General features: G+C 44.9%; 2 protein-coding genes across 7 annotated transcripts; both read right to left on the bottom strand.

Annotated features, from left to right (window-relative positions):
* Positions 1-39: 39 nt before the first annotated feature.
* On the bottom strand, positions 40-12,526 carry LOC122839536 (mitochondrial chaperone BCS1). 3 transcript variants are annotated; one of them, XM_044131202.1, is made up of 9 exons: positions 11,908-12,037; positions 5,547-5,639; positions 2,966-3,307; positions 2,223-2,362; positions 1,484-1,678; positions 1,338-1,401; positions 1,094-1,266; positions 903-1,020; positions 40-400 (listed from the first exon to the last, which is right to left on the bottom strand). In XM_044131202.1, the coding sequence occupies exons 3-9, from the start codon at positions 3,283-3,285 to the stop codon at positions 148-150; spliced, it is 1,263 nt and encodes a 420-aa protein (XP_043987137.1). In that variant the 5' UTR covers positions 3,286-3,307; positions 5,547-5,639; positions 11,908-12,037; the 3' UTR covers positions 40-147. The 3 variants fall into 3 exon arrangements, with proteins under 3 accessions (XP_043987137.1, XP_043987136.1, XP_043987138.1); XM_044131201.1 differs by lacking the exon at positions 5,547-5,639 and having other exon boundaries at positions 11,908-12,526; XM_044131203.1 differs by lacking the exons at positions 2,966-3,307; positions 5,547-5,639; positions 11,908-12,037 and having other exon boundaries at positions 1,484-1,728; positions 2,223-2,348.
* On the bottom strand, positions 12,512-27,356 carry plcd4b (phospholipase C, delta 4b). Of its 4 annotated transcripts, none has more exons than XM_044131197.1 (16): positions 27,220-27,356; positions 24,058-24,106; positions 23,172-23,330; positions 22,304-22,532; positions 22,058-22,187; positions 21,455-21,686; positions 20,584-20,785; positions 20,314-20,458; positions 19,146-19,298; positions 17,606-17,767; positions 16,256-16,406; positions 15,932-16,048; positions 15,269-15,447; positions 15,039-15,171; positions 14,820-14,969; positions 12,512-13,832 (listed from the first exon to the last, which is right to left on the bottom strand). In XM_044131197.1, exons 2-16 carry the CDS (start codon positions 24,074-24,076, stop codon positions 13,741-13,743), a joined length of 2,253 nt encoding a protein of 750 aa, XP_043987132.1. In that variant the 5' UTR covers positions 24,077-24,106; positions 27,220-27,356; the 3' UTR covers positions 12,512-13,740. The 4 variants fall into 4 exon arrangements, with proteins under 4 accessions (XP_043987132.1, XP_043987133.1, XP_043987134.1 ...); XM_044131198.1 differs by lacking the exon at positions 27,220-27,356 and adding an exon at positions 24,697-26,383; XM_044131199.1 differs by lacking the exon at positions 27,220-27,356 and adding an exon at positions 24,210-24,668.
* Between the last annotated feature and the right edge of the window lie 507 nt (positions 27,357-27,863).

Raw genomic sequence — 27,863 nt, forward strand, 5'->3', positions numbered from 1 at the left:
GCAGCTTTTTACAAAGAAATATTACAACATAAAACAAACTGCATTTCTAACCAACTTTTTCTGGTTTATTGTTGTTCTTAATAAACAATAAACTAGAGATTTCCTGTTAAATAATCTCTTTATTCTGTTCAGTCCGGTTCTGATCCATCATCCTCGTATTTGGGCCACATTGACTATGGATCCTGCTGGATCCATTTTGTGCAGCAGGAAGTGTCCTTGGACCTGGGCGGCGCTGATCTCCGTATGCGCGGCTAACGCTAGCTTAGCGAAGCGATCTCCTTCCGACGGCGGCTGGTCCGGGTAGAACCGCCGGAACATCTGGGCCAGCTGCCAGGCGGTGCAGTGACCGATGTACTGCTTCAGGTCGACCCGGCCGGGCCGGATCAGCGCCGGGTCCAACCTGGGAGAGCCAGAGAGGCGGTTAGATACCAGCAGTGGCCCAGAAGGGTCAATGGAAGCAAAGGCAACAAGGAAAGTTAAGCTAGCAGCTTTATTCCGATTTATTTACTTCTGTTGTGGTTTTGGTTTTTGCAGTGCAGCTTTTGGTTGTTCTGTCATGACTTTGTTTTGGTGTTTGCTTTTTTGTTGTTGAATTGTAGCTGAAGCATTTCTTGACCCGTTTGGGTCCATGAAACATTTTATTGTAACTAAACAAAGATTTACATTGAACTGAATTATTTAAATTAAATGCCATCAATAAACTCATTGATATTCTCTCCTTTGTTTAGAAAAAGTTTTCTCATGAAAAAAAACAACATAAAACACAGAAAATAAAAGATTTTATTCTAATTTTATGTTGAGGTCTGAAGCAGTTTTTGTGGTAAAAATGGAAAAAAAAAATAACATTTAATTCACAAATTATGAGACTGTAATCAATAGTTAATCAATAATCAATATTGCACCTGTCGATGAAGTTGGTGGTCATGAAGACGATTCTGGCCTCAGACGAAGCGACTCCGTCCAGCGAGTTCAGCAGGCCGCTGAAGGTCAGGCGGCCCATTCCCTGGTAGGCCAGCGGGTCTGGAAGAGAGAGGAGAACCGGTCAGCGTTCCGGTTCTGGTCGGGTCGGCCGGTTCTGGTCGGGTCGGCTCACTCTCGGTGGGCAGCAGCTCCCGGCTGACGAAGGCGGCGTCCACGTCCTCCAGCAGGATGATGCTCTGCTGCGGCGCCACGCTCAGCAGGTGGTTGAGCCGGTCGTCCGACAGCGTCCGGTCGCTCAGGCTCATCAGGCAGATGCTGTAGCCCAACTCGCCGGCCAGCGCCGTACTGTAACGGAACCGGACCGGGTCAGAACCGCGGGAACGCTCAGACCGACACGCGGCGGCAGGACGACTCACATGAAGCTGCTCTTCCCGCATCCTGGAGGCCCGAACAGCAGGTAGCCTCTCCTGTAGGGAATCCCTGAACACACACAGATGGGATCAGAACCGGCAACCCGACTTGGACGGGCCGGCACCACCTGACACCAGAACCGGTCCTTCACCTCTGTCCGTGTACCAGCGCGGGTTCCCGATGAAATCCTTCACGTCGTCCACCAAGCGCTCGGCCACGCCGGCCTCCAGCACCACGGAGCTGAGGGGCCGGCGTCGCCGTGGAAACCCGAAGGGCCTCCACTCGCCGCCCATGGCCGTGTACATGACGGTGCGTCCCTCCTCCTGCTTCAGCGCCAGCTCCCGCGCTGCACGACACCATGACAACATCCACAGCGACAGTCAGCTCTGACTGACCCTCCAAAATAAAAGTTAAGAAACTAAATTTATCCGAATGAACGCAGAATCTTCACCAGTTCATCTGAGTTCATTTACCAGATAGAAGAGGTTAAAGTTCATATTTTTATTAATGACCAAAACATCGACTATGACATAAATAATATTCTGTTAGCCAAACATTTCATACACAAATGTTGCTTCTTTAAAACCATTTCTAACTTTATAAGAATTTATAAGAATGAGATAAATTAGTTTTATACAACGTTATGTTTTATGAAACAAAATAAAGTGTTTAAGTTGAGCTCATCTTTCAAAACATTTTAACTTTAATGTTGTATATTATGTTATATATGTATTTATAATATAATTTCTCTTGGGTTTTTTTCTTTGTTCATTTGTTCTTTTGTCTGAAAGTGACGTTTGATCAATTAATTTGATTTTTATTCAATTAATCATCAGAATAATTGGTAGATTACTAAGATAATCGTTTCAACAGAGAGTTTTCCTGTGTACCTTCCTGCAGGATGTTGAAGAAGATCTGTCGGTCTCTGCCCAGAGCGGTGAAGGTGATGGACTCCCACGGAGTCCCGGTCTGCAGATTCAGCATCTGCTTCTCCCTGGTCCGCTCCACCCGGATCCACTTCCTGCCGTACCTGGAGACCAGGTGGATCACATCCAGCTGAATTCTTTATATCAAATACTGACTGTGCGTGTGTTTATTTGAAATGTATTAATTTATTTGCACAGTAATTAATATTTTTGTAAATGGGCCAGAATTAGCCAAAACCCTATTTTTCACCCGTTGCCCCTGGTCAATACAGAATGTTTCTTGCTAAAAAGAAATAGAGGTTATACAAAACAAGGTCAAAATGATTTAACTACACAAATGTTGTCAATAAATATTGTGTGACCACATATTAAAACACTGTGGTCACACAATCAACAATTCAGAAACATACCTTTTAAAATCGTTGCGCTTCTATAGTAGTTGTTACGGTCGCGCTTGAATTCAAGGAAACTTTGTATATAAAATGTACTATAATAAATAATATCTTCTGGATAATATACTGAAATAGCTATTTGAATTGGATAGATTCTACTACAGTTAGTACATATCAACATACTTTATGAACAAGATAGCTGCGAAGTTTCTGAAATGATTAAATTAACGAGGTGTACGTAAAGGCAGCACGCAGTCGTAAAATCCAGTTTAGATGCGCAACAAAGTTTAACTGAACGGAATTGGAGGAACTCACCAGATGATGTGATTCCCTGGACTCGGGTGGAAGTCGAACTGCGTGTGGACCCGTCCACTCTCGTGGGCCATGTAGGAGGTTTCCACGCTGAGGTGCTGCGTGTGGGTAGCGTGCTTGGTGATCCAGCTCAGCAGCCAGTGGTAGCTCTTGTCCCTGCTGGGAACCTCCAGGGTGATCATGTAGTTCCTTCGGAAGAACACCATGCCCACCTGGGCTCCCTTTCTGGCCACGGCCAGCGCTGTCCCGACGCCGACCAGTCCGAACCCAGCACCGAAGTATGGGTTGTCCTTCAGGCCGTCAAGGAAGTCCGACAGCGGCATGATGCTAACCCTGTAGCCCCTCCTAGAACCAGATTTTTAACTCAGTTAATGTAAAATCCAAGGCAGCCCGAAGGATCCATGTGACCAGCGACCTTTACTACACTTCCTGTATTACCGGAAAAACATTCCGACTCTGCACTAAAACATATCATTGTATGTTCCGGTGTTCAGATAATCGGCACTGAAGTTAGCTTCCGATTCAAAGCTTCATTAAATGATTATTACACATTTGGACCGGAGTCAGACTGGTGACCTGTCCAGGGTGACCCCGTGACCCCGCCTCTCGCCCGGAACGCAGCTGGAAAGAGCCAGCAACCCTCCCGACCTTATTAGGGATTAGGGTGAACAGAAAATGGATGAATAGATGGATGGAAACACATTTGGATGTAATCGGGATTATTTTCAATTCTAGTACAACACCTGGATTATTTAATAATTCCTTGTTATTTGTCAAACTTTTATTCCATTTGTGAAAATAACAAAGATAAATTTCACTTCTTATTTTGGGTTTTTGCCCCACTTTAAATAAACTTTTTACACAAGTTAAACGTGGACTGAACCTGGTTCCAGATTATTCAGAACAGTTTCTAATCTGTGCAGAATGTCTACTTACTATGAAAACACAAAAAGACAAACTCACGCAAAATACCTATTTTTGTTTGCACGCAATTACCAATGAATTATTTGATTAATAAAAAAAAGTAATCAGTGCAAGTAAATAAATGTTAAATGGGCTGAAATTATATTAAGTAAAAAAATACATTAAAATCACTTTCACTCAGTGTATTAATAAGTTAATATTTGTGGGTATGACTGATATATTTATCTGTAGGGAACTTTTAGTTAAGTGCCTTGCTCAGAGGCTCATGTCAGGAGGAAGTTAGAACTGAACCTACAACTTTCAGAGTGCAAGACAAATTAATCACTATCTCTATTATAATCTATCGCTGCACTTGACTTGCTTCCCGAATCGTTTAGCCTAGCTCGCTGTCACTTACTCGGCAGTTGAGGAGTGAACAAAACGAACGTCTGGGATCTTGAGCGCCCCCTGCCATGAGGCAAGAGAACTGCCTGCCTCACCTCGAACCTGTTCTCTGCCGTTTATAATCGAAACCGTTACACAAACACAGTTGGTGACAAAAAGCACAGTACATAATATACATAAGCTAAATTATTGGAAATAAGTTCACATATTAAATTTGTTTAAACCATTTTATTGACGCCGTACAGCAACATGCTCTCTCCGCTTAGCAGCCAGCGCAGAGCCAGGGGTTGCGCAATCCAAGGTGAGGCAGAGCTCGCTGCTGCCTCACCGGCATCGCTTCCAAGCATTTGAATGGGGAAAATAAGAAAATTCAGCGATTTTGAACAAATAAAAATCGAAATTGGTGAAGCTACATGAAAAATAAACATTTTTTAGTACAAACCACCGGATGAATATAACAATTTAAATTACTTTATGATTAGCCTATATCAAAATACCTATTTTTGTTTGCACGCAATTACCAATGAATTATTTGATTAATAAAAAAAAGTAATCAGTGCAAGTAAATAAATGTTAAATGGGCTGAAATTATATTAAGTAAAAAAATACATTAAAATCACTTTCACTCAGTGTATTAATAAGTTAATATTTGTGGGTATGACTGATATATTTATCTGTAGGGAACTTTTAGTTAAGTGCCTTGCTCAGAGGCTCATGTCAGGAGGAAGTTAGAACTGAACCTACAACTTTCAGAGTGCAAGACAAATTAATCTACATTTATGTAATAATCAATTAAATACCTAGTATGTAACATTAGCATGTTTTGTGGTGAAATCTAAGAACACCAAATTAATTATATACTTTTTTAGACTTAAAATCAAAATTTAGATTTTTATATTTTTTCCGCTGTGAACATTAAACGTTACTGAAGTTACAAATCAAAAGCTAACTTCAGCCCCGTCTGATTAGCAGTTAGCTAACCTAGGCTAAGCTAGCGACAACAGTCGGTCTATTCCGCTCTCTCAACATTAATGAGTAAATAAAGGCTCGCAGCAGGCCAGTCTGCGTGTCATCAGGGATTCAGATGAAGAACAACAACAGAAACGAGTCCAGAAACGAGAGGCGGCGATGAGAACCGAAACCTGAATGTTGATCTTTTGTTTGTCAGGCGGACTGTGAGGCGAGAGCTCAGGCAGGAGGTCTGGCTTCCGACTTATTTGACTATAAATCTGTTTATTCCCTGTTGTTGCAGCAGCTCTGTTACCGTGAAACTGACCTGCTGCTTGTTTAACAGCAGCTTGTAACTCATAATGATGCAGAACTGGACAAAAGTCTTGATCCGACCCTCATTTCCTTTCCAGAGGGAAAACTGAAGAAAAAAAAAAAGAGTAAATTTGTTCAAACATGCAACCAGAAAACTTTATATGATCATTTATATAATCAATGAAACACGGCTTTATTTTGGGAGTTCATGACAGTTTGGTTTTGCTCCCACACCATGACACAGCCTCCACCTTGTTTTACTGATGATTGGTTGGTCACGTCTCGGCCCTTTCCTTCATACTTCCTGTTATTATTTCAAATGAAACTTCAAGTAGACAGTAGAAGGATGAGAGATGAATCTGGGCTTTTTGTGCAGATCATGTTTTAGGACTTTTGTCTATTATTTCTTATTATTTTATTTTTTGAATCCATACTCTTCTTGGCTCATGAGAATTTCTGCTCCAAGGCAAATTTCCAGTTTTCTTCTGATGAAGTGGATTCATGAATCTGGTTAAAAAGAGCATAAAATTTTCTCTGTCGTTGGTTAAAGGCTGAAGTAAACAAAACATCTGGGGCTGTGCTGAAAATAAATGATAAATTAGCTGGTTTTAAAAAAATCACTTTCAAAAAGTTCAAATATATTTTTCCAACTTTAGATGATTAATTTAAATTGTAAGGAAATCAGGATTTGTTGCAGCTCCTTGTGTTTTTCAGACATGATGGAGGCGGTGCAGCATGTTGGTGATGAATCTGGACAGGACGTCTCAGACACGTCCAGGTCCGTCTCCCACCGCTGCCCAAAGCTGCCGGTCCGGACGGGTCCAGGTAAACATCAGAACCCGATGCAGAACAGCAGCAGCTGATTGTTCTTCATCCTGAAAACGTCCCGTGTGTTTAGGGAGCCGGAGTCGGTCACCAGCAGGGAAACAACCAGAAAACAACCCCAACGCTTCAGCGCCACCTGCAGGTAAACCTCAGGAGGTGGGTCCCTCATATTGACCCTGCTTCTTCACATTTAAAGGAGTATTTTCTCTCCACTGTCGCCACGTGCTTTCTGAGGAGGGCTTGTTTGTTCTTGGCCTCCAGCGTACCTTTCTGAGGGATCAGAGGACGTCTATCGGACCCACGCCTGTCCCAAATGTCGGCGCTGCTTCAAGATGCGCTCCCACCTGCAGGAACACCTTCGGTTGCACTTCCCCGACCCGAGCCTCCAGTGCCCCACCTGCCACCGTTTCTTCACCAGCCAGAGCAAGCTGCGCATACACCGCCTGCGGGAGGCCGGGCAGAAGGCCCACCGCTGCCACCTGTGTGATTATTCAGCCGTGGAGAGAAACGCCGTGCGGCGCCACGTGGCCAGCGTGCATCCTGAGGACGCTGGCAGCAGCCAGAGCTTCCTCTGTCCCGCCTGCGGTCAGAGCTTCCACCACAGCCGGACCCTGAAGGCTCACATGAAGACACACAACATCCGGAGGGCCGGAGCGCCGGCGGCCTGCTTCCAGGACGGCTGCTCCTTCCAGAGTTCCCACAGCAAAGACCTGCTCAGACACGCCGCTGAGCAGCACGGGGTCAGAGCGGCGCAGTGTCGTCATCACGCCTGCAGCGCCGTCTTCAAATGCGCTGCAGACATGGAGGATCACTACCGGACCCACCTGGCCTACCACTGCTCCGACTGCAGCTTCTCCTGCTCCAATAAGAACGTCTTCCTGCAGCACCGACGACTCGGCCACACCGGCCAACAGAAGCTCAGCTGCGACTTCTGCCCCTTTGTGACCTTTAACCCCGTGGAGTACGAGCAGCACGTTGCGCGTCTGCACGCCAACGAGAAGATCCACCGCTGCTCTCGGTGCAGCTACGTCACGGCGCACAAACGCGGCCTGAAGCGGCACAACCTGACGCACAGCGGTGAGGAACAACCTGGACTGGTCACTGAATCACCTCTGAACATCACAATCTGAAACTTAAGACTCGCCTCAAATTAAAGACTCAGCTTTCAGCTAAACATTTAGCTTTCAGCTAAACATTTAGCTTTCAGCTAAACATTTAGCTTGCTAACTAAATATTTTATGATGAAGATAAATATTTAGTTTGAAACTGAATATTTAGTTGGTGCCGAACACTTAGCAAGCTATAAATGTAAAGTTATAAGATAACAAAATATTTTGCTTCAAGGTAAATATTTAGTTTTTTAACTAACTATGTAGCTTGAAATTGTGACATTTATAAATGAATGAGTAACTGGTGAAAAATGAATAATCAATAAATAATCCAAATTATTGCTGTTAATTTCTGACTGAGTTTCTGTTTTCTCTCTGCAGGTGAGAAACCTCACAAGTGCAGCCTGTGTGAGTTCAGGTGCAGAGACGAGTCCTACCTGTCCAAACACATGCTGGTTCACGCCGAGCACAAGAACTTCATGTGTGCAGAGTGTGGATACGTCACCAAGTGGAAGCATTACCTCACCGTCCACATGAGGAAACACACCGGAGACCTCAGGTTCAAAACCAAACATTTTTACAAAACACTTTTCAAATGAACCCTCTGCTTATTGTGAAAACTAAAATCATTTTAACGCTTCAAAATATCCGTTTGCAAATATTTATTTTGAAGCTAAATATTTAGCGATAGTGATATTTAGTTAGCAAATAAACTATTTGCTAACTAAATTATTAGCAAATAACAGGGCTTGCTAAATGTGTAGCTTGTAAAGTAAATATTTAACTCTAGTTTAAGTGTTTAGTTTGAAACTGTAGATTTATAAATGCATGTTCAAACTCTGAGTTGGAAAACGAAGCAGCATGTTTTTCTCTGGTAAAAGGTCAGATGACCCAAATGACCGTCCTGTGTGTCCTAGATATTCCTGTGATCAGTGCTCCTACCGATGCCACCGAATGGATCAGCTGAAGAGCCACAAATTACGGCATCAAGCTAAATCGCTCATGTGTGAGATCTGCGCTTACGCCTGCAAGCGCAAGTATGAGCTCCGCAACCACATGCTGGCCAAACACTCTGGAGAGGAGAAGAAGTCTGCTGCATACAAGTGCAAGTACTGCTCCTATTCCACCTGGTACCGGCAGGCGCTGCAGAACCACGAGAACTGCAAACACACCAAGCTGAAGGAGTTTGGCTGTGCGCTCTGCTGCTACTCATCCTACAGCAGCATCAGCCTCTTCCTGCACAAGAGGAAGGTCCACGGCTACGTCCCTGGAGACGCAGCCTGGCTGGAGAACTACGCAGCCAAGGAAAAGGAGAGGAACTCAGCAGAGTTCATGGAGAACTTTTACAGGAAGTCCAAACCACCAGCTGCTGGTCCACAGCAGAACCAGTCAGGAACCGATCCCTGCACAGGAAGCTCTGCCGCTTCTCAAGCCGACGGTTCGGTTCTCGCCCAAGAAGTTGGTCATGAAGCCGTTTCTGGGAGATCCGCCAGCAGTCCGGAGCGGTTCTGTACTCTGCTGTTGACCGCTCTACCGACCGCCGAGGTCCAAAACGCAGCTTTAAGAAACGAGAACGAAAACTGCCAAAGCACGCCGCCTTTAGTCGCGCTAGAGCCGTCCACACCTGGCAGCTCGTTGGAGGAAGATAATCTAGGATTTCAAGACGGACCTGCTGAGCAAAGTGACGTAGAAGATGCAGGTGAGGCGCCGACCAACCCGAGTCGATCTGGTGGGTCTGTGGACCATCGGACCTTCACGCCTCGGGGGGCCAATAAACTTTCAACTATTGGTTCTGCTTTTCCGACCGAGGAAACCGACCCGTCACACTCTGAGGTCCGACTGAAAGCTTTGAGGAAACACGACAAGGACCAAGCAGACGCCATGGTTCTAGAGGGACGGGTCCAGATGCTGGCGGTGCCATCGGAAGCTGTTTACCGTTGTGACAAATGTTCCTACGTAACCAGCAAGGAGGCGGCTTTGGACCAGCACTGCAGAAACCTGTGTCACCGCCGGGCGAAGGGACAGGAGTGCCCGTCGTGTGGGGAGAGATTCAAACAGAGGCGAAGGTTTGAACACCACCTCAAAAATCAGCATCCTGTTCCTCCACCCAACGCAGCTTCACCAGGAAATCCTGCTGCAGCGCCGGCAGAATCCGGACCTTCACACAGAGAAACAAGTTCACAGCAGACTGAACTTCTGTCCTCTGCAAACCAAACGTCCACAGAACTGAAACATCAACAAGAAGAACCGTGCACCACCCATCTCCAAACACCCACCGTGTCAGAACCTCCGGCTGGTCAAATCAGGGCAAATATGAAGGAGGAGTTCACTAAATCATCACAGAGAAAAGCCCTTTATGTTAAAAAAGACGGTAAATTTGAGTGTGAGCTGTGCAGCTTTTCCTCAGCCAAACTGACAACCTTTAAAAAACACCAACAGGCCTGCAGAGAGACTTCAGGTCAGACCGTTTCTGAAACGGACAAAGAAGGGAGTGAAAAACTCAGAAGTATGGAGGATCATGTAGGAACGACCAGCGATGGTCGTTCAGGAGAAAACCGACCAAACTGTCCATTAAGATGTAGTCAGAGAAGAGCTGCGACTGAAAAGAAAGGCTGTCTGAAGCCACTGGAGGTCCAGTGTCCCAGATGGTCCAAACGTTCTCTATCCCGTCACGATCTTTCTGATCATGAGGAGGAAAAGCTTCAGGATCCAGTAGAGGATCGGTTGCACGGCGCTCCGATGTTTCGCTGCAGCCACTGTTCCTTCAGCGCCTCCAGGCGCCATCGCTTGGAGGAACACCAGTCTGTGCACACGGGCGTCGGCCGTCACAGCTGCGACGCCTGCAGCAAAACCTTCGGCTCAGAGTCCAAACTGCGCCAGCATAAGCTACGCATCCACGACAAACAGCCCACACACTTCTGCCCGCAGTGCGACTTCGCCGGCTACGCTCTCGACGACGTCAGACGTCACGGCCGCCGGTGTCACTCCGGGGAGTTGCACCACATCTGCAGCCACTGCAACGCTCGGTTTAGTTCTGAGATTGCCTTGAGGAACCACTGCAGACGGGCGCACCGACGTCAGGGCTGCTTTTCATGTAAGAAATGTGACTTTACATGCAGCAGCGAAGCGACACTGAAGCAGCACCAGCAGAGTAAACACTCTGAGGTGAAATGCAGCACCTGCCAGGAGGAGTTTCAGAATAAAGAAAGCCTCGGCCTTCATCAGAGGACTCACCTGGCACACCCATGCCAGCTCTGCCCCTTCGCAGCCAAAACCAGGCCGCTGCTGGCGCAGCACCTTCTGAGCCAGCATGAGGAGGGGTCATCAGAGGACAAGCCTCTGCGCTGCAGCACATGCGAGTTCGCCTGCCGGCATCAGCTGGTGTTGGAGCAGCACCTCCGGTCACATGGGAGCAAGCGCATGTACAAATGCACAGACTGCGAGTACGCAACCCGGAACAAGCAGAAGATCACGTGGCACATTCGCATTCACACCGGGGAGAAACCGTACAGCTGTGAGCAGTGCAGCTACGCCTGCTCAGACCCGTCCAGGCTGAAGGTGAGCAACACCCAGTTACCAAAATTAATCTAACTTTCCTGTTGTAGATTGTCATTGTGAAATTTCCTCAAACCTCTTCTGGTCTTAATCCTGCCAGAGTTGGTGATGTTACACTAATGCCCACTGATGCAAATTCTACACATACCAAGGATCATGTTGGAAACAGTTTGCTGCTGTCTAGTGGCTGCAGTTCTGCCCAATTGGCCTCATCATTGATTTACACTCTGCAACCTCAATCAGCTAAAACCACGATAACGGAGCCAACGGTCCGATTATTTTATCAACGGTCCGATTATTTTATCAACGGACACTTTAGCATTTTTACTAACATGGAAAACATTTAGTGCTCTCAGCTTCTGATAAATTATTTCTTCCAGATAAATTCTAAAGCGCTACTCATTATAACATTTATATTCACGCTCTTATTTTGAAGTAGGTGAAAACTCTTTACTTCTGTTTCCTCTCCATGCAGGATGTGGTTTAGAAATGTCTGTTTTTCTGTACCCAGAATGCATCACTTCAGCAATCTGGGTACTTTGACTCGTATCTAAACAACATGCTAACTATGTAGCATGTTGGCGTTGCACTTTAGCGTTACTAATGTTTTTCTCTGGTTGTCCTGAGGTCAGCGTTTGGGTCATCTGTGTGTTTCAGCTGAATTTATCTGCTTTGTTGTAAATAAAATAAGAATCATCTAATCTTCACTCATTTCTACCAAAGCTGCATATGAGAGTTCACCAAGAAGAGAAGAAGTACCTTTGCCCAGAGTGCGGCTACAAATGCAAATGGGCGACGCAGCTGAAGTACCACATGACCCGACACACAGGCAAGACCGTCAAGAACACGGAACCAACACCAGAATGAAGTGATACTCTGACTCACCTGCTGAATTGTTTAATCCTCCAGGGGAGAAACCATACTGCTGTGACGAGTGTGGGTACCGCACCAACCGAGCAGACGCCCTGCGCGCACACCGCGACACGCAGCACCGCGACCTTCGACCTTACGTCTGCGAGAAATGCGGCAAAGCCTTTAAAACCAGCTTCATCCTGAAGACCCACCAGAAGAAGCACACGGACGACCGAGCGTACGCCTGCGGACTGTGCCAGAAATCGTTCCGGTGGCCGGCGGGTCTCCGACATCACTTCCTGTCCCACACGGAGCGGCGGCCGTTCTCCTGCCGCCACTGCGCCTACAGAGCCAAGCAGCGGTTCCAGGTGGTCAAACATCTGAGGAGGCACCATCCCGAGGAGTCGGCGGAGGAGGGCGTGCTGCGGGACTCAGACCGGAGCGTCCTCACCCTGAAGGAGGCCCTGCAGGGGGCGCCACACGCCGCAGCGGTCAGGGAGGAAGAGGCTGTTCCTGAAGGAGACGCAGCAGCAAAACAAAACTCCGAAACCCAGTGAAGATTCTGAGATGTATGAATATTTATGGACTGGTTCTTGGTTCCGTTTGAGAAAAAAACTGTAAACATTGAAATGAGCCATAAGGTAGAACATCAGTTTTTAATAAGGTCTGTTTCTATAATACTGATATTTGGCAGTTTTTACATTCGTTTCCAACAGTCGTCCAGTTATGATGCTGTTAGTTCAGGCAGGTTTAACATGCAGCTGTTACAGAGATCTACCACTGAGTATACAGACATTTTCCTACTGACCTACAAACTGTGATGAATGAAAACTCAGAATTCAAAAATCGTACATCTTTATTACCACCTGCAATGCATGCTGGTCCGGTGATGCAGGTAGTTTACAGTCAACTGGAGTCTAAAAACAGAAACGTTTAAACTGAGACCAACTGCTACTAAACACCAGATGTCTGTTCCACTACTGTTCAATACTTTAGCTAGAGCTAACGGCTTTAGCGAGAGCTAATACCATTAGCAGACGCTAATTCTATCAAAACAAATTAAAATATGAGTGGATGGTTAAAGTGACAGTGAAGTGTCTTTGTAAAAAAACGTTCTTGATCCTGATGCTAACCGTAAACAGAAACCTCAGCAGCTAACGCTCTCCTTGGTTAGCATTGCTAGCAGCAGTTGTTTCAGACTTTCTGCTCTTCCTCTGTTTGGTCCTCCTCATCTTCATTTCCTTTACATTTCAACACATTCAGGTTCAAATCCAGAGAGTTGAATGTTACTAAAGTCACAAACAAACTTTTCTGGCTGGACAGAGCTAGTAGCACCTAGCATATATCATCTACCCAGCATGCATTGCAACATGGCAATGTTCATGTAACAATGTTTCATTAAAATTTATAAAAACTAAACTTCCTACAGAATCTGTTCTGTTGATTTTACAAGTGAAATAAACAATAAAATCTGGATCTTTAAGCTTCAAAATCTCAGAGAAAAAGAATCAAATGCAGAAGTTGAGTCCTGCGTTGTTCATTTTACACCTCAACAGTCTACAACAAAACGGCAGAAAAAGATGAGGACCAAAGTGCTGCAATGTCCTAGTCAAAGTCTAAATTTAAGCTTCAGTCTGACTGGAATGATTCACTTTCATCTCTTTTCCTGTTTGTTCTTAAAGTAACACTGGAGTTTTCCTTCAGCCAGCAGGTGATTCTTTAGAGTCCAGATAAAAATGTAACGATGTTCCTGGAGCTGCAGGGGAATCGGTGAACATTAGAAAGTTTTCTATGAGTTTAGAAGCAACTAAAACACTAAAACATGAAGACTGGAGTGAAGCTGTGAGGTCAGAGACGCTGTGACCTTCATGTGAGCTCTGAGACGCTGACGTTAACGAAGACGGAGGACGGAGGGATGGCCGTCCCGTCTTTGGACAGCAGGTGGATGTGACGGTAGCCTGGAAGGAAAAAATGAATGTATGGCAGGCCGGTTTAACATAAAATCAGCTTCTACACATTTACATTCCAGATATCTGAAATTACATTCTGACTCATTAATGATGCCAAGTATAGTGCAAATTAAATTGCAGATATCTTGAAAGCAAATAATGAGGCTGCAAAATAAATGGCAAACCGTTTTGACATAAAATCGGTGTAATCACATTCCAGATATCTGAAAGTCACAATGACGTCACTGATCTTTTTTAATAATTATTATTTATCAAAACATCCCAGATTTATGGAGCATTTTGATTTGAAAATTTTAAAAAAAGGAGAAAAAATAAATTTTGAAAAGCTTCATTTCCAGCAGCACTTTTAGCTCCTCAAAGCCGTTTTAAGTGAATTGTTTGAGTTTTGGCAGAGAATAAAAGAGGAAATTATTAGCAGATTTCTGCATTTGCATTCCTTTATGTCCCTTAGTTTGTTTCTCTGTTGTGGGATTATCTGACTATTTGTTGCAGAAAATCCAAAAGTCTACAGGCATCTGTTTGGACAGCTCTGACGGCGTGACGGGGTTTACACAACGGCTCTTCACTCAGATATATAAAACTGACATTTTCACAAATTCTAGTTGCATCACCTTGAACTGTAACTACAGATGTCGACTCTTCAGAACATTTTTAGAGAAATCCTTTTAATCATCAAAATGTGACAGAATGTGAATATATTAAGTTATTATGCAGGATGTTCAAACGTTACAACATATTATTAGGGCAACACTTTGGAAAAATAATTGTAAAATGATGAGAATAAAGTTGAAATATTAGGAGAATAATTATATAATATAACTTTATTCTGTTAATATTATGACTTTACAGGTTTATTCTTGTAATTTTATTTTACATTTCTTTGCATGGTGTGTAAATTATAGATGTGTCAAAACATCTCTACCTCCGTTCCAGGTGAAAGTGATTTTATGTGATGATGGCTTGCCGTAGCCTCACCTGGCTGGATGCAGGTGAAGGGAAGCGTGAACTGTCCGATGAAGTCGTTCCTGGACGTTTTGTCGTGGTCCTCCACCACGAAGCGGACCAGCGCCAGCTCAGGCGAGTGGACGATGAAGTTCAGAGTCTCGTTCCAGACCGGGTTGAACCCTGGAGGTCAGAGGTCAGCAGCCAGGTGAACACTCCGCTGCTTTGCAGGTGGGCTGATGAGTTTCGTACCGTTGTTGTTGATGTGGCTGGTCTCCTCCTTGGTTTGGTCCAGAGGGACGCCGTAGATCTCCACTCTGACCAGCGGGTCCACGATGGATCCCTCCTTCTGGTTGACCTTGGGCAGCTGCTGCGCGCTGATCACCTGCAGCGACACACACACACACACACACACACATTCACCTGGAGACTCACCGGACCCCACCAAACACCCTCTGACCCGCTCTGGAGGACAGCTGGACCTGGATGGACAGGCGGGCCGGCTTGTAGCCCGGCCGGTCCTCGGGTCGGTCCGGACTGAAGCTGCTGTCGGCGTCTCTCATGAAGTCGGGCTTCAGGACGTAACCGCAGCAACCGTTCTGCCTGAAGCGGCCGTCGTTCAGGTCCATTTCCAGGCCGGCCGTCTGGAAGTTCAGAGCCACTTTGAGACAGAGAGGAAAATAAATTCATTAACTTTTATTTTTATAAACATAGAAATGAGTGAGAATCAGATGATTCTCTGTTTCAGGGATTTTCTGATCCTGAGAGAAACATCGACTCAATAAACACTCAATTAACTTTCTAACTAAATGTTTATTTAGCCAATTAAATATTTAGCTGCTTGGCTAATTATGCTGAATGAATAAATCTCCTGCTGTGAGTTTTGGACTGCGGCGTTAGAAATGGCCGATCTGTTCAGAGGTCAGAAAGGTGAAATGCCGTCACTCGTCTTTCTGGATGAACAAAATCTGAGCAAAACAGTTTATGAATCTGATTCTCAAACGGCACACGAACAAAGATTAGCTGATAAAACCTTTATCCACATTTAAATGATGCATTATCCAAACCTTCAGCTGAAAGTCAGAGTCGTGTTCATGGAAGTTACACGGGAAATGACATCAGCAGGCGGCGGTGTTTGCTCATACCGATCTGGCAGCCCACGTTCCACATGTCCTGAGGGTTGTAGTTGGACGAGTCGGTCCTCAAGCCGCTGGGGTAAATCCTGGACAGCTGCCGAGTGTTGCACCGAATGAACTCTGACCCTGAAGAGGAACACACAGCAGCTCCTGCACAGACTGAACTCTGACCTCCTGCACAGACTGAACTCTGACCTCCTGCACAGACTGAACTCTGACCTCCTGCACAGACTGAACTCTGACCTCCTGCACAGACTGAACTCTGACCTCCTGCACAGAGGTCAGAGTTCAGCTAAGTTCTGTCTAAAAACTTCCACTATAAACCCTTTTTACCTGCATCCTTAGCGAGTTTCTTTGCTTTGGATTCAGAGAAGGACGACATCTCGTAGCACTTGGCCTGAGAGCGAGCGCGCTCAAAGCCGTGAAAGTGGGCGCTCTTGCAGTAGACCACCAGGTCTGACAGCTCCCTGGACAGTTTGGACTTCTGCAAAACACACATCAAATATTTGAAGACAAACTACTGGATTAATGGTTGCATTTTCTGCTTGAACGCCTGATTCTTCAGAAACATCCGGTTGGACCAGCAGCGGCTGGGAAATGATAGGAAAGTCAGATTTTGCAGGATTGCTAAACAGTTTTAATAAACGTGGATAAACATGAACAACTGTTGACTCATCGACATCCTCTCAGGGCAAACAGACAACAAATCGTGTCTGAAACCAGTAAACCTCCAGTAGCGTTCAGAGACACAAAATGACTGTTTTCCTTCATCTGTGCTGCAGGAGTTTAAATCAGAGCAAGTTAGGATTGAGCTCCAGCTGTTTCTTTAAATCAACATCTTTGGTTTGTTGACTTCTGGAGGAAAACAACCTGAAAAAATTAGAAACAAAAAACAACTTAGGTAACAGTAGTCTCATAATTAATTTGCCTTTTTGCCGTTTCCCTGTGTTTTTATGAAAGGAACAATGTGGAGAAGGAGGGTTGAAGCCAACCCGCCCAGGATTGCTGCGTCTTCAGGGTTCACCAACTTAAAGCTTTTAAAAAACATTTTAAATTAAAACTCTTGTCACTTTCTTACGTTCGTTGAAGACTTTATTAAGTGTTTATGAAGTTAGCCAGTGGTGACGACAAACATCATCCAGCAAACAGCGATAAATTAAAGATTCAAAACAGCTAGCCAGCAGCTAACAGGTGTATATTAGCAGCTAGTTAGCGATAGCTGCAACCGCCTCAAGTCACAGAAAGCAGTGAAGATGTTTGAGTACAACTCAACCTTCTGCAAGACAGAAAACATCCAATATAAATTACTAAAACGTCCTGCTGTGATTTACGTATTTAAGGCAAACTTACATTTTTAAAAATGAATTTAAGACATTTTAAGGCCTTAATCTTACATTTCCATCCGTGGACATTGTGGTCCTTCAGCCACCACTAGAGGGAGCCAGATCTGTCCTCACTGACACATTTACAGCTTCAGGTGGAAAATATTGAGATTTTTATGTTTCGTAACGCTGCGCTTCATTTGTTGGAACCAGAATCTGTTTTGGTTCAGAAAACCAGGAGAAATATTTTTATTAGTTGATGACTTTCTGACTGAACGTCAGAGAACCAATAATGATTAGAAACTAACTCCACAGTAAATCATCTTTATCTTGACTTCTGCGTTTGATGCATCTGACCCACTTTGTTCGCCGTTTCCGCCGGTGGATCTTCTGCGCTCGGACTCTCTGCCTCATCGTTCGCCATCTCGTCTTCATCGCTGACTTCATCAGTCAACGTTTCGTCGAGGTGTGTTTCCAACCCGCCGATTTTCTTGGCTTTCAGCAAAATCTTTCCCCTCAGCTCCTGTAGTGAAGAATCACAAAAACAAGTTTGTCTCTGCAGGAACCAGGTTTTATTTCACTGCATCGTCTCCAAAGTGAAGGAAGCAAAGCATCGACTAAACCCTGAGTGGAGTCTCTGACGGCGTTCCTCCACCATTACTTCATTTAGCATTGATTGCTGTGAGTGCTCTAATGGACAGGAGTTTATAAGTCAGAGTTACTACTGCTTTTAGTATTAGTGCTAAATGGAGAACAACAGGGAGGCTGATTAATTTTTAAAATGAGATTGTTGGATCTGAAGGGTTAATTGTTCAGGTCAGCATCTGGAAAAACTTTTTTATTGCCAGAATGACGATAAATAACTGAAGAGTCTGAAAAAAGCTACATAAGAAGCAAACAGTGACCAGAAGCCGACTCCAGAATCTACTACAATCTTCCTGAACTAAACTGATCTGGACCTGAAGAGGAACCTCTGGGAGCCACATAAAGACAGTCACAAAGTCGGACTTCTGTCACCTGCAGAACATTTCAGGACCGGAGGACTAAAGTCTCAGATCAGAGAAACTCATCCAGTGTTTCTGGTTAATGTCTTTGATTCCTGCAGAGAATACACTTTAAAATATTTCTGTTGGTTTTTAACTGAACGGATTAAAGATCTGCTGCTGTTGGATCAACCTTCTGCATCAGAACCAGAACCAAACGAGGAGAAGCAGCATTCAGCTTCTATGCACCACAAATCTGGAACAAACTTCCAGAAAACTGAAAAACAGCCGAAACACCGAGTTCCTTTGAGTGTGGACTGAAACCCCAGCAGGTTGGAGCTGCTTTGAAACATTTTACATGAAACATTCATGGATACTGTTGATCTGACTGTCGTGTTTGTTGCTTGTTTCCAGGGTTGGTGACTGTTTGCTGTTTTTATAGTTGAAACACTTTCTGCTGCTGAAATGTGAAACTTGCAGGTTGAACTGAGATGCATCATCCCTGGCTGCTGACCTCAGCTTCTATTTGCTTCATTTCTTCCAGCAAAGATCCAGAATATCGATCCGTCTGAACAGAACCGGGACGACGGTCCGTCTCTGACGGAGCTCAGCTTCTGTTCTGCCTTGGTAAAGTTAGTAAATGTAACTGCAGAGCTGGGAGTTTGTCCCAAAGTGATCAGTGTTTCAGCTGCTTTGCAGTTTTCTGGTTCTGGTTCTGGTTCTGCAGGTCAGTGACTCGATGCTCTGCTGGTTTTCCTAAGACAGAACCTTTTTCAAAAGCCCCGTGCTGCCGGACGCCTTCAGGAGGAACAGCCTGCAGAAACCTTTAAAGTCTGAGATCTTTAATCATTCAAGTGTTGAAACCATGAAAACAGTTAAACATGGAGGGTTTGATAACTTTAAAGTGACGCCTGTGACCTGAGGCGAGGGAAGCATCTGGGGGATCTGTCCGTCCAGCGGGGCCGTCAGCAGCATCTCGCCCAAAATTTGGCGAAGGTGTGTGGCCATGACGGTCTGCTGCTCCACGCCGCAGTGATTCTCCAGGGACACGATGACGGGGAAGTCCGATACCTGAAGGGAATAAACTCGTTAAAAACAAATATTCTAACCAGTTCTTGTTGTTTGTGGTAAATTTCAACGACTCTGCTTTGGCTGCGGTGATGAAAACGGTCGACATTCAGCTCTTTTCTCAGACGCTGCCTCCCCGCAGGACGGACGTGGTGGTTGGAGGACTGAGTTGTTTTCACTTGGGTTCATTAGGACATAATTATGTTGAGGCTCTTCAGCAGCCACTCAAATACATTAGAGGTTACCGCAAATTCATTAGTGGCATTTCCCGTGACAACAATTAGACAGATCGTCAGGAGAACGGTTCCCATGGTGACGCTTCCTGTGTTTCAACGAGTCCCAGCAGCTTCAGCTAAAGCGACTGATGAGCAGCAAACTTGGCAAAATGTAATGTTGAGATGTTGGCTGCATTTCTACGACTTTGTATTTTTATGATGTGAAGAACTTTGAAATGTTTTATACACATAAAGTTGATTGATTGATGAAGTTTAAAATATAAAAAATATGTTAAATAATTGTAAAATGTAATGCCATTTTAAAACCATCCTAAATCTAAGGTGCGTTCCCAGCAGCTCTGTTCAGTCCGCTTTAATCCGACTCCAGTCCGTTTGTCCAGAAACTCCGGTCCTCCAAACCTCCGTCTGGGTTCGGTTGAACTGAACTCTGGTTCAGTTCGAATGCACTGTGAACGCAGACCGCTCCAAAATCAGGAAGTGAACTACAGCGCAAGGCATTCTGGGTAAATCCAACCAAAGCTAACGTGCTAGCCTAGCGCTAGCAGCAGAAATGTCTCCTGGTCTTCAGCCAAAGACTAAAGAGAAATCCTCCAACACTAAAATCTGACGCCTCCATCTTGTTTCCATCTGGTGAAGAAGGAAGTTGCTCTCAGTGTCTTCAGAGGTTTTTGTGTGGTTTCCTTCAGTGGTTGTTGGTGCAGCGCCCCCACAGGCCAGGAGGGGAACAGGTTGGTTTGACTCAGAACCACAGCAGCTGGAAAAACTCAAAGTTTGGTGCTCACCTTGAAGGCGTACTCTTTGAGGGTTGAGATAATGTCTCTGAAGAGGATTTTTGACGTTAGCGTGTGGCCGTGGTAGACAACGGGTTCCCCGTCGCTGCCGTCCCAGCAGTCCACCTCCACACAGCGGCAGCCTCTCTTCAGCGCCCTGCAGGCAGAGACACATCATTACCAACTCAAGGTTGACACAAGAGTCACAAAGACAGTCAGATGTTTTCCTTTCTGCCTTTTTAGCATGAAAACGTGGTTCTGGTGAGTTGGTGCGGTGCTCACTGGATGTATGCCTCCAGGCTGCTCTGGCCTCTCAGCTGGTCCTCCAGCAGGTAGGTGTTGTGTGAGGAGGAGATGAAGTAGTGGCTGAGCGGCTGGTTCATGTCCTGGTGAAGCTCCAGGAGAGCCGGGTTGAATATGGAGCCCTCCTGGGAACACAGGTAGGTCTGGAAACCCTCCAGCGACATGGAGCTTTCCTTCACGGCTGGACGGAGGCAGAGACACAAACACATCACAGGTTTTTACTGAGCTGCTCAACGAGACGTTTAAACGTCTAACCCGTTATGTTTTGAAAAACAGAATGATACATGATTGTTTCTATTTTCCTGTACATCTTTAAAAAGTCTTAAATTCATGTATTTAAAATAAAGGCCTGATTATTTCTTACATTGGCCTTAAATACATGAATTACAAGTCTTAAATTTTGTTGTGGCAGGAATAAAGGCGAGCATTTAATTAATCATGATACATTTCTTGTCATAATAACATTTTTATTATCATTGTCACAATAAATAAACAGTGAAGCTACCGCTAGCTGCTAATGTTGCTACCTGGTAGTTAGGATAAGTGTACATTTATTTCCAGTTGGCAGGACGATGTACTTCGACGTGCATTTTGCATAAAAAGCTTGGCTGCAATTTTAATTGTAGAAGTCTGTTGTGATTATAGGTCTTAAATTTAATTCATAGTGGTCTTTAAAAGTCTTAAATTTGAGTTGGTGAAACCAGTAGAAACACTGCGTGGAGTTACGTCCAACTAAACCTTTTCTGCTGTATAAATAGTCGTCTTACTGGTAAAACAACCTGTGAACACGACCCTGTGAATGTGTGAATAACTCCTGATGTGAACGGATGATTCTCATGCATCCAGCTACCCGTCTCAGAGGGTTCGTAGCGCTGGATGACCTGCTGGGCATGCTGGGAGCTCTGGTCCCCTTCGCCCTGCTCCAGCCTCAGGAAACTCTCCAGCTCCTCCAGTGTTAGCCGCTCTCCGTCTCCAGAGTAATCCTGGAAAACCTTCCACACCTCGTCTCTCTGGGTCAGCATCTGGTAGAAGTGGACAAACTGCTCGATTTCCAGGGAGCCACTTTCACACTTGTCGGCCATCTGGAAACAAAGGAACTGGTTTGTAGAAGATGTCTGTTGGGATGTTGTGGAGTTTCCTAATCATTCAGTGATAGTTTCTCACTCTGGTTGGATCAGTCTTGTTCCTGTTTTTCTGCAGTTCAGTTCTTTCTTAATGGATCTATCTTATTTCTTGCGTCTAGTTTTTCTTTCTCTAGTTTAATTGTGTTTCCTGTGTTTATGTTGGATTGATTTTCCGTGTGTACTCCCCCTCACCCCCTGTCCCACCTTTTCTCTCTCTCTCTCTTTCTCCTCACACCTGCAGTCAGTCAGTTAAACAGCCCAGGTCTTAAAACAAAGTCGTTATTGGTTGATAATCTGCAGTTTCTCCTGCGGTCGGGTCAGAGTCGTACCGTAAACAGATGCAGAGCGTCGTCTTCGTTCATCTCCACGTTCATCATCTTCAGCAGCTTCTTCACTTCTTTGAAGTTCATCTTCCCGTCTTTGTTCTTATCGGCTTTCTGGAACCAGTCCCGCACCCATCTGAGAAACGCTGAGGAAAACCTCAAGTCATAGAATCAACTCTCATATTTAAAACCTTTAGTTTGGTATTTTGGAGACAGTAAAAGGAAAGCTGCTGGAGGGAGTCTGCTGGATACTGGTCCTGCCTCTCCTGCTCATCCATGCTCTGGGCTTTGTGGATCAGCTTCCGGACTCCCTGGATCCAGGCCTGGGCCTCCTCCGGGGAGTCGGCCACCAGGTCCAGGTTTCCTTGGCGACCGTGAAACACCAGGGTGAAGCAGAGCTCGGCAGGAAACTCCTCGGCGATGCTCAGCATGACCTCAGACTGGTGGCCCTCACGCACCGCCTCCACGTCCATCACTGAGACTGAGACAGTCGTTAGCACCGTTAGCTAGCCCAGGCTGCCTCTGGTCCTTCACCTCTGCACAACACAGCTTCGTCTGAATGGCAGCCGCCTTTACTTCTGCTGCATCAAACTGTCTGATTCTCAGTCGCTGAGCTACGATCAGTTCACCTCCATTGTTTTTAAAAAGCTGTGCACATCTCAGCTAAACGGTCATTTCTCCTGGTGCAGCATGCGCCTGTAAAAACCTATCATTAGCATAATGATTAGCATGCTAACCCATTAGGCAGGATGACGACCATTTCCCAAGCCTTTTGAACCAATTATTGCCATAAAATGTTACCCATTTTCATAACTTTATGTCACATCATGGTGGCCATTTTGACGATAAAGAGAAACAAGATCAAGACAATGTTTCTGATTTCTAAGGATCAAAGTATTCAGAGTTTCAGGACCACATTAATTTTTATTACCAAAAGAACTTCATGCATGACTTGCTTTAAGCATATGGCCTGGTTCTGTTAGACATTTTCTTTTTGTTGCTACGTTCCCTTCAGGCGTCAGTTAGTTAGAAATGCTGCCAAATGCCATCATGTGAGTTTTCCTCTCCCTCCTGACGGATCATATGAGCTGAGCCGATCTGACGGTGTTTCTGCACTCACAGGTGGAGTGGCCCTTTCCCGCCCATCTGGATTTGTACCAGATCGTCAGGCCGTCCTCCAGGAGGCGGAAATGACGCTGCTTCTTCCAGGAGCGGGACTTGACCTTCCTCAGGGTCGAGCCCGCCATCATCAGCTTGACGTGCGGGTCGTCCTGGACGTCTGAGGGGAATTATTGACATAATCAGGACAAAAACTACAAACCATCGATCTCTATAGTGGTGGGAACACTTCATCAGAAACTTAAAATAAAAAAATAGAACCAGTTAGCAACATTTTGAGAAATCCCAGTATGAACTGGAACCAGTAAGAAGCGCTGGAGGTAAGTGTCGCTTTACCTCTGAAGTCCAAACTTTGATTAGAGAGTTGGATCCAACCCACAATAATCCTGCTATTGCTAACTGTTAGCAAACAAGCTAACACCGTTTGCTATGCTAACGTTCCTCTGCATTGAAATCACTGAAGGTTTAATCTCCTCTATCTGAAGGTGAAACGAGATAAAAAGTATCAGATTTTTTTTATCAGGGCTGCTGAGATCTTGATTTGATAAGATGCAAAACAAGAACATTTTCTAAAAGTAGAAATGTTTCTACTTTTAGAAACATTTTTATTACTTTTTTCTCTCCGGAATTGGAAATTTAAAATTCTAATAAAAACTTGAACTCACAATTTAACCTCTAACTAATATATTTACAAGGGATTTTTTTATTTGTTTTTATGACATAACAAACAGAAACATTCTGTTTTATGTGTGTCAGGATGCTGAATTGTTAAAACCTGGTATTTACTGAGGTTCTGGTTGTTATGACAACAATTGGGTCAAAGTTCAGGGCATTGACTCGTGTTGATTAAACTGAAAGTCTTCAGTTTGAGGAGGTAAAATACTCACATGGACCTTCGGCCTCCATCTTTACCTCTGGAACATGAGAGGGAATATTCTGTAACAGAAACATGTTGGTGAATTTCTCCCGTCTGAAAATCCAAACTAAACACGTTAGAAAAGAATCACATTCAGTCAGATTCTCTGAAGGGTTTTCTAACTTCCTCAGGATTTTCTCTGGACCTCCCAGCTCAGCTCGGCTTTGTGTTTGTCCACCAGGCCGGTGCCATTTCTCTCCCCGGCCATCGGGTTTGTTGGCTGAAATAAATCATTTCTCCCAGCGCCTCCCTGCTGCTGCAGGAATTTGTGGGAACGGCGTGAAGAAAGCAGCAGCTCCTCCTGGCAGCGGGACGCTGAGCTTTTATTGTCTGGATATTTGCTTATCTGGAAGCAGAGAGGCCAGCTCATTGCTGACGGAGAGGAATCAGAACCGGACTGGACCGGACCGGACCGGACCGGAATGACTTCCCTCTGATTTATTGGCTGTGATGCAGTTTTCTCTGCATCACAGCCAATCCAGATGCTGATCCAGATGTTTTGATTAAAAAGGAGAAAGTCTTTGCTTCTGTTTTAGTTTTTTCTCTCAAATCAAAGAAATAAATTTTTTTCAATGATTTCATTTCTTAAGAGGAAATAAAGCCACCAAACCTGGTCCAGTGTGAAAAGGTAACCTCACTCTTCCCTTCAGAACCAGTAGAAACCTGGCAGTCAGTGTTTTCTGACCCCCAGCTGGGCAGAAACTGATTAAATTCAGTTTTCCAGTGTAAACTTGTTTACATTCAAGTCCAAACTTTGACTGGGACACTCCAAATCCTGCAGAGATAAAATGCTGGTCAGATCCTCTCCTTCAGTTGAAATTATGGTTCCAACAGTTACAGAGACGTCCAGGTCCCAGATCACCACACTGCCACCACCGTGCTTCACTGGAGCTGCTGTGACGGCTCTTCGGCTGTGGAACGTCCTTCAGTTTGGGGCGACGTGTTGTCTCAGGTTCTGTTTAAGTCATTTCTTGGTTCTACAGTCTGATGGTACTTTTCTGTTATTCTAGTTGCATAAAACAAGTAAACCTGAGCGACTGACGGCTCTTCTGTTCATGTTTCTGCTGTTCATGAATCAGTTTCTACCTGTCGGCCTCAGCTCAGGTTAAATCAGATTAAAATCAAAGTGTTTGCATTTGCAGCTGGAACCTGACAGCTGATTGTAGGAGCAGATGATGAATGAATGAATTAATTTGTGAATGGGTGAATGGTCAGTCAGCGGTTTATGTTTCTTGGTGAAGGCAGAGGTTCACAGTTTTTGACAGCTGAATGAAACGAGGTTCTGCCAACAGGCGTTTAGTGGAATCATTGTAAAAAAAAATGTTTTTGGCTTCATTGGTCCAAAGAAGATAAACAGATGACCTGCTGAACGATGAAGGACGGCTCTGACTTTAACCTGACCAGGTAACATTCAGCGCATCGACCCGCTGAACCACAGCAGCGGCTTAAAGCTTTGGGTCAAAGCTTTGGATTGGCCTCTACAGCGTCAATAAACTGGTAGAAAGACTAAACTAAATGAAGCCGTTTAAAGAAAAAGATCAGAGGTTTAATCCAAAATGGTTTGGTCTCTTCAGTCTCTTGATGGATACATGAAAATAAGATGCATGAATGATTCCTGAATGATTCCTGAATGATTCCTGAATGATTCCTGAATGATTCCTGATGATTCCTGAATGATTCCTGAATGATTCCTGAATGATTCCTGAATGGGTTTATCGCAAGTTGAGGAAAAAGAAAAACGTAAAAAATAATGTTCACTGATGAATTTACTGAAAATGTGAAAAGGTGGGAAATCAGTTCAGACTGGAGCTTCACACTGAATACATGCAAAAGAAAAATGTTATTAGAGCGTAAAGAATAGGAAATAACAGATCTATGTAAGAACTAAAGTTTGCTGAGTAGAGATTCATAAATTGTTTCTCCGTTCACTTAAAGGAACCATTCAGTTTACAACTCACAATGTGTGAAACATTTGTTCCCGGTTACAAACCTTAAAGCACAATGAGACACAATGACTTCAATAACTGAAGCCATTTGGTCAAATCATTCATAAATAACATGTTTCTATAATCCAGGAGTGGCAGGAATGTTGCAGCTACCAATTTACCTCCAGCTCAGAGAGAAACAGGATTTATTTCAATAATAAAACCCAATCTTCATTTTCAGTGTTTGTAACAAATTTGCTATGTGATTTTTAAAAGAAAGCTCTTTATCTAGAGTTGGCCATCAGATGCCATTATCAGCAGCAAAAGATTGAAAACAAAATTTCCTCCTTGTTTTGTACAACAGGAACAGAAAGCAGATAAAACTCCAGCTACAAACTGGATCCAATGTTGGATAAGAGGCTGCAGAGAGATGGAGGAAGGAAAAGCAGGGGATCAACGTGACGGAGGAAAAACCTCCGATTGTCTCCAGGCTCAGCAGCAAACCCTGTGGAGACGCAGCACCTCACTGGTGCTGCCAGCAGCCGGATCATTGCACAAAATTAGTCTTTGGCTTCATTGGTCACTGATGAGCTGCTCAACGATCACTGACGGCTCTGACGGTCAGCATGTCGACCCGCTGGACCTCCAGCCTCTACGCTGCTGATAAACCGACCCGGAAAGCAAACAGGTTGTCCTGTAATAACTATCTCTTCCTTTCATTGTTGTCTGCCTGTTGCAGCTTCCTTCAGCAAACTGTTTGAGTTTGGAGCTGGTAACAGTGATGCAAACTTTCCACAGAGCATCGCCATCAGAACCCAGCAGCTCCTGCAGCTCCTGCAGCATCACTTCGCTCCAGCAGCCCGACCTTCAGCTGCTGTCGTTGCTTTATTTTGGGGACAGTGAGTCACTTCATGAGGGAGTTCACTGATCACACACAAACACACAAACGTGACTCAGAGGCGCCAGGAGGACCAGCAGCATCTGACGGCTCTCCAGTTTCCTGGAGGTTCATGCAGCTCAGGAATGCTGAAGCCCCAGTCAGAGCAGCAGCTGTAATCCTGGATTTCCTTGATGCGTCTGTGTCAGGAATGTGAAACTCCAGCAGGATTTTCAGAGTAAATTAGAAGCAGAAGCAGAAACAAAGTTTTCATGCATGTGCAGCTCAGAGAGGCCAGAATGACTCGGGGAAACGGCAGCCTGATGCTTACCTGAGGGATGTGCTCCTCGGATTCAGAGCGACTCCAGGAGAGTCCGAGGCTTTAAGAACTGGGAGTACTGGAGGGGAAGTGAGTCCAGTCTGACTCCTCCCTTCCCTTTCCTCCAGTCCTGCTGCTGGGTGTGAGAAACCTGATTCCCCCGCGGCTCCGCAGCGCCCCGTCCTCCAGCGCGCCTCGTCCCGCTGCCTTCCTGCCCGGCCACTCCCTCCTCTCTCATCAGCGCCGCGCTGCAGGACTCTCAGCTTCCTGATTATTGGAAACAGAGTCGCCATTAAACCAGGCATGAGAACAACAACCTCCATAAAAGGCTCAACCTCAGTTCCTCTGATTGTAGAGACAGAGGAGATGTTCCTGTTAAAACTGCATTTAAATCTGACCAAACAAACTGAGTTCTGATCTGCAAATCTTCTCATTTTCCTCCCAGTAAACCAAAGTTCTCCAGATCACACAGGTTCATTCAATGCATCAGATTTTCTTAAAAAACTTGAAAAGTCTTAAATTTTTTTCTTTTCATGATTTTCTAGAAAAAAGTCTCTAAATTCCTTTTTTTTTTTTTTGTCAGAAATCTGACAGTCTGCTTTCCCCTCATCTGTAACGGCTGTGATGTGCTGCGGTACCAAGGAGATGATGTCATC

The sequence above is a fragment of the Gambusia affinis genome, linkage group LG11, assembly GCF_019740435.1.
Source record: "Gambusia affinis linkage group LG11, SWU_Gaff_1.0, whole genome shotgun sequence".
Classification (NCBI taxonomy): domain Eukaryota; kingdom Metazoa; phylum Chordata; class Actinopteri; order Cyprinodontiformes; family Poeciliidae; genus Gambusia; species Gambusia affinis.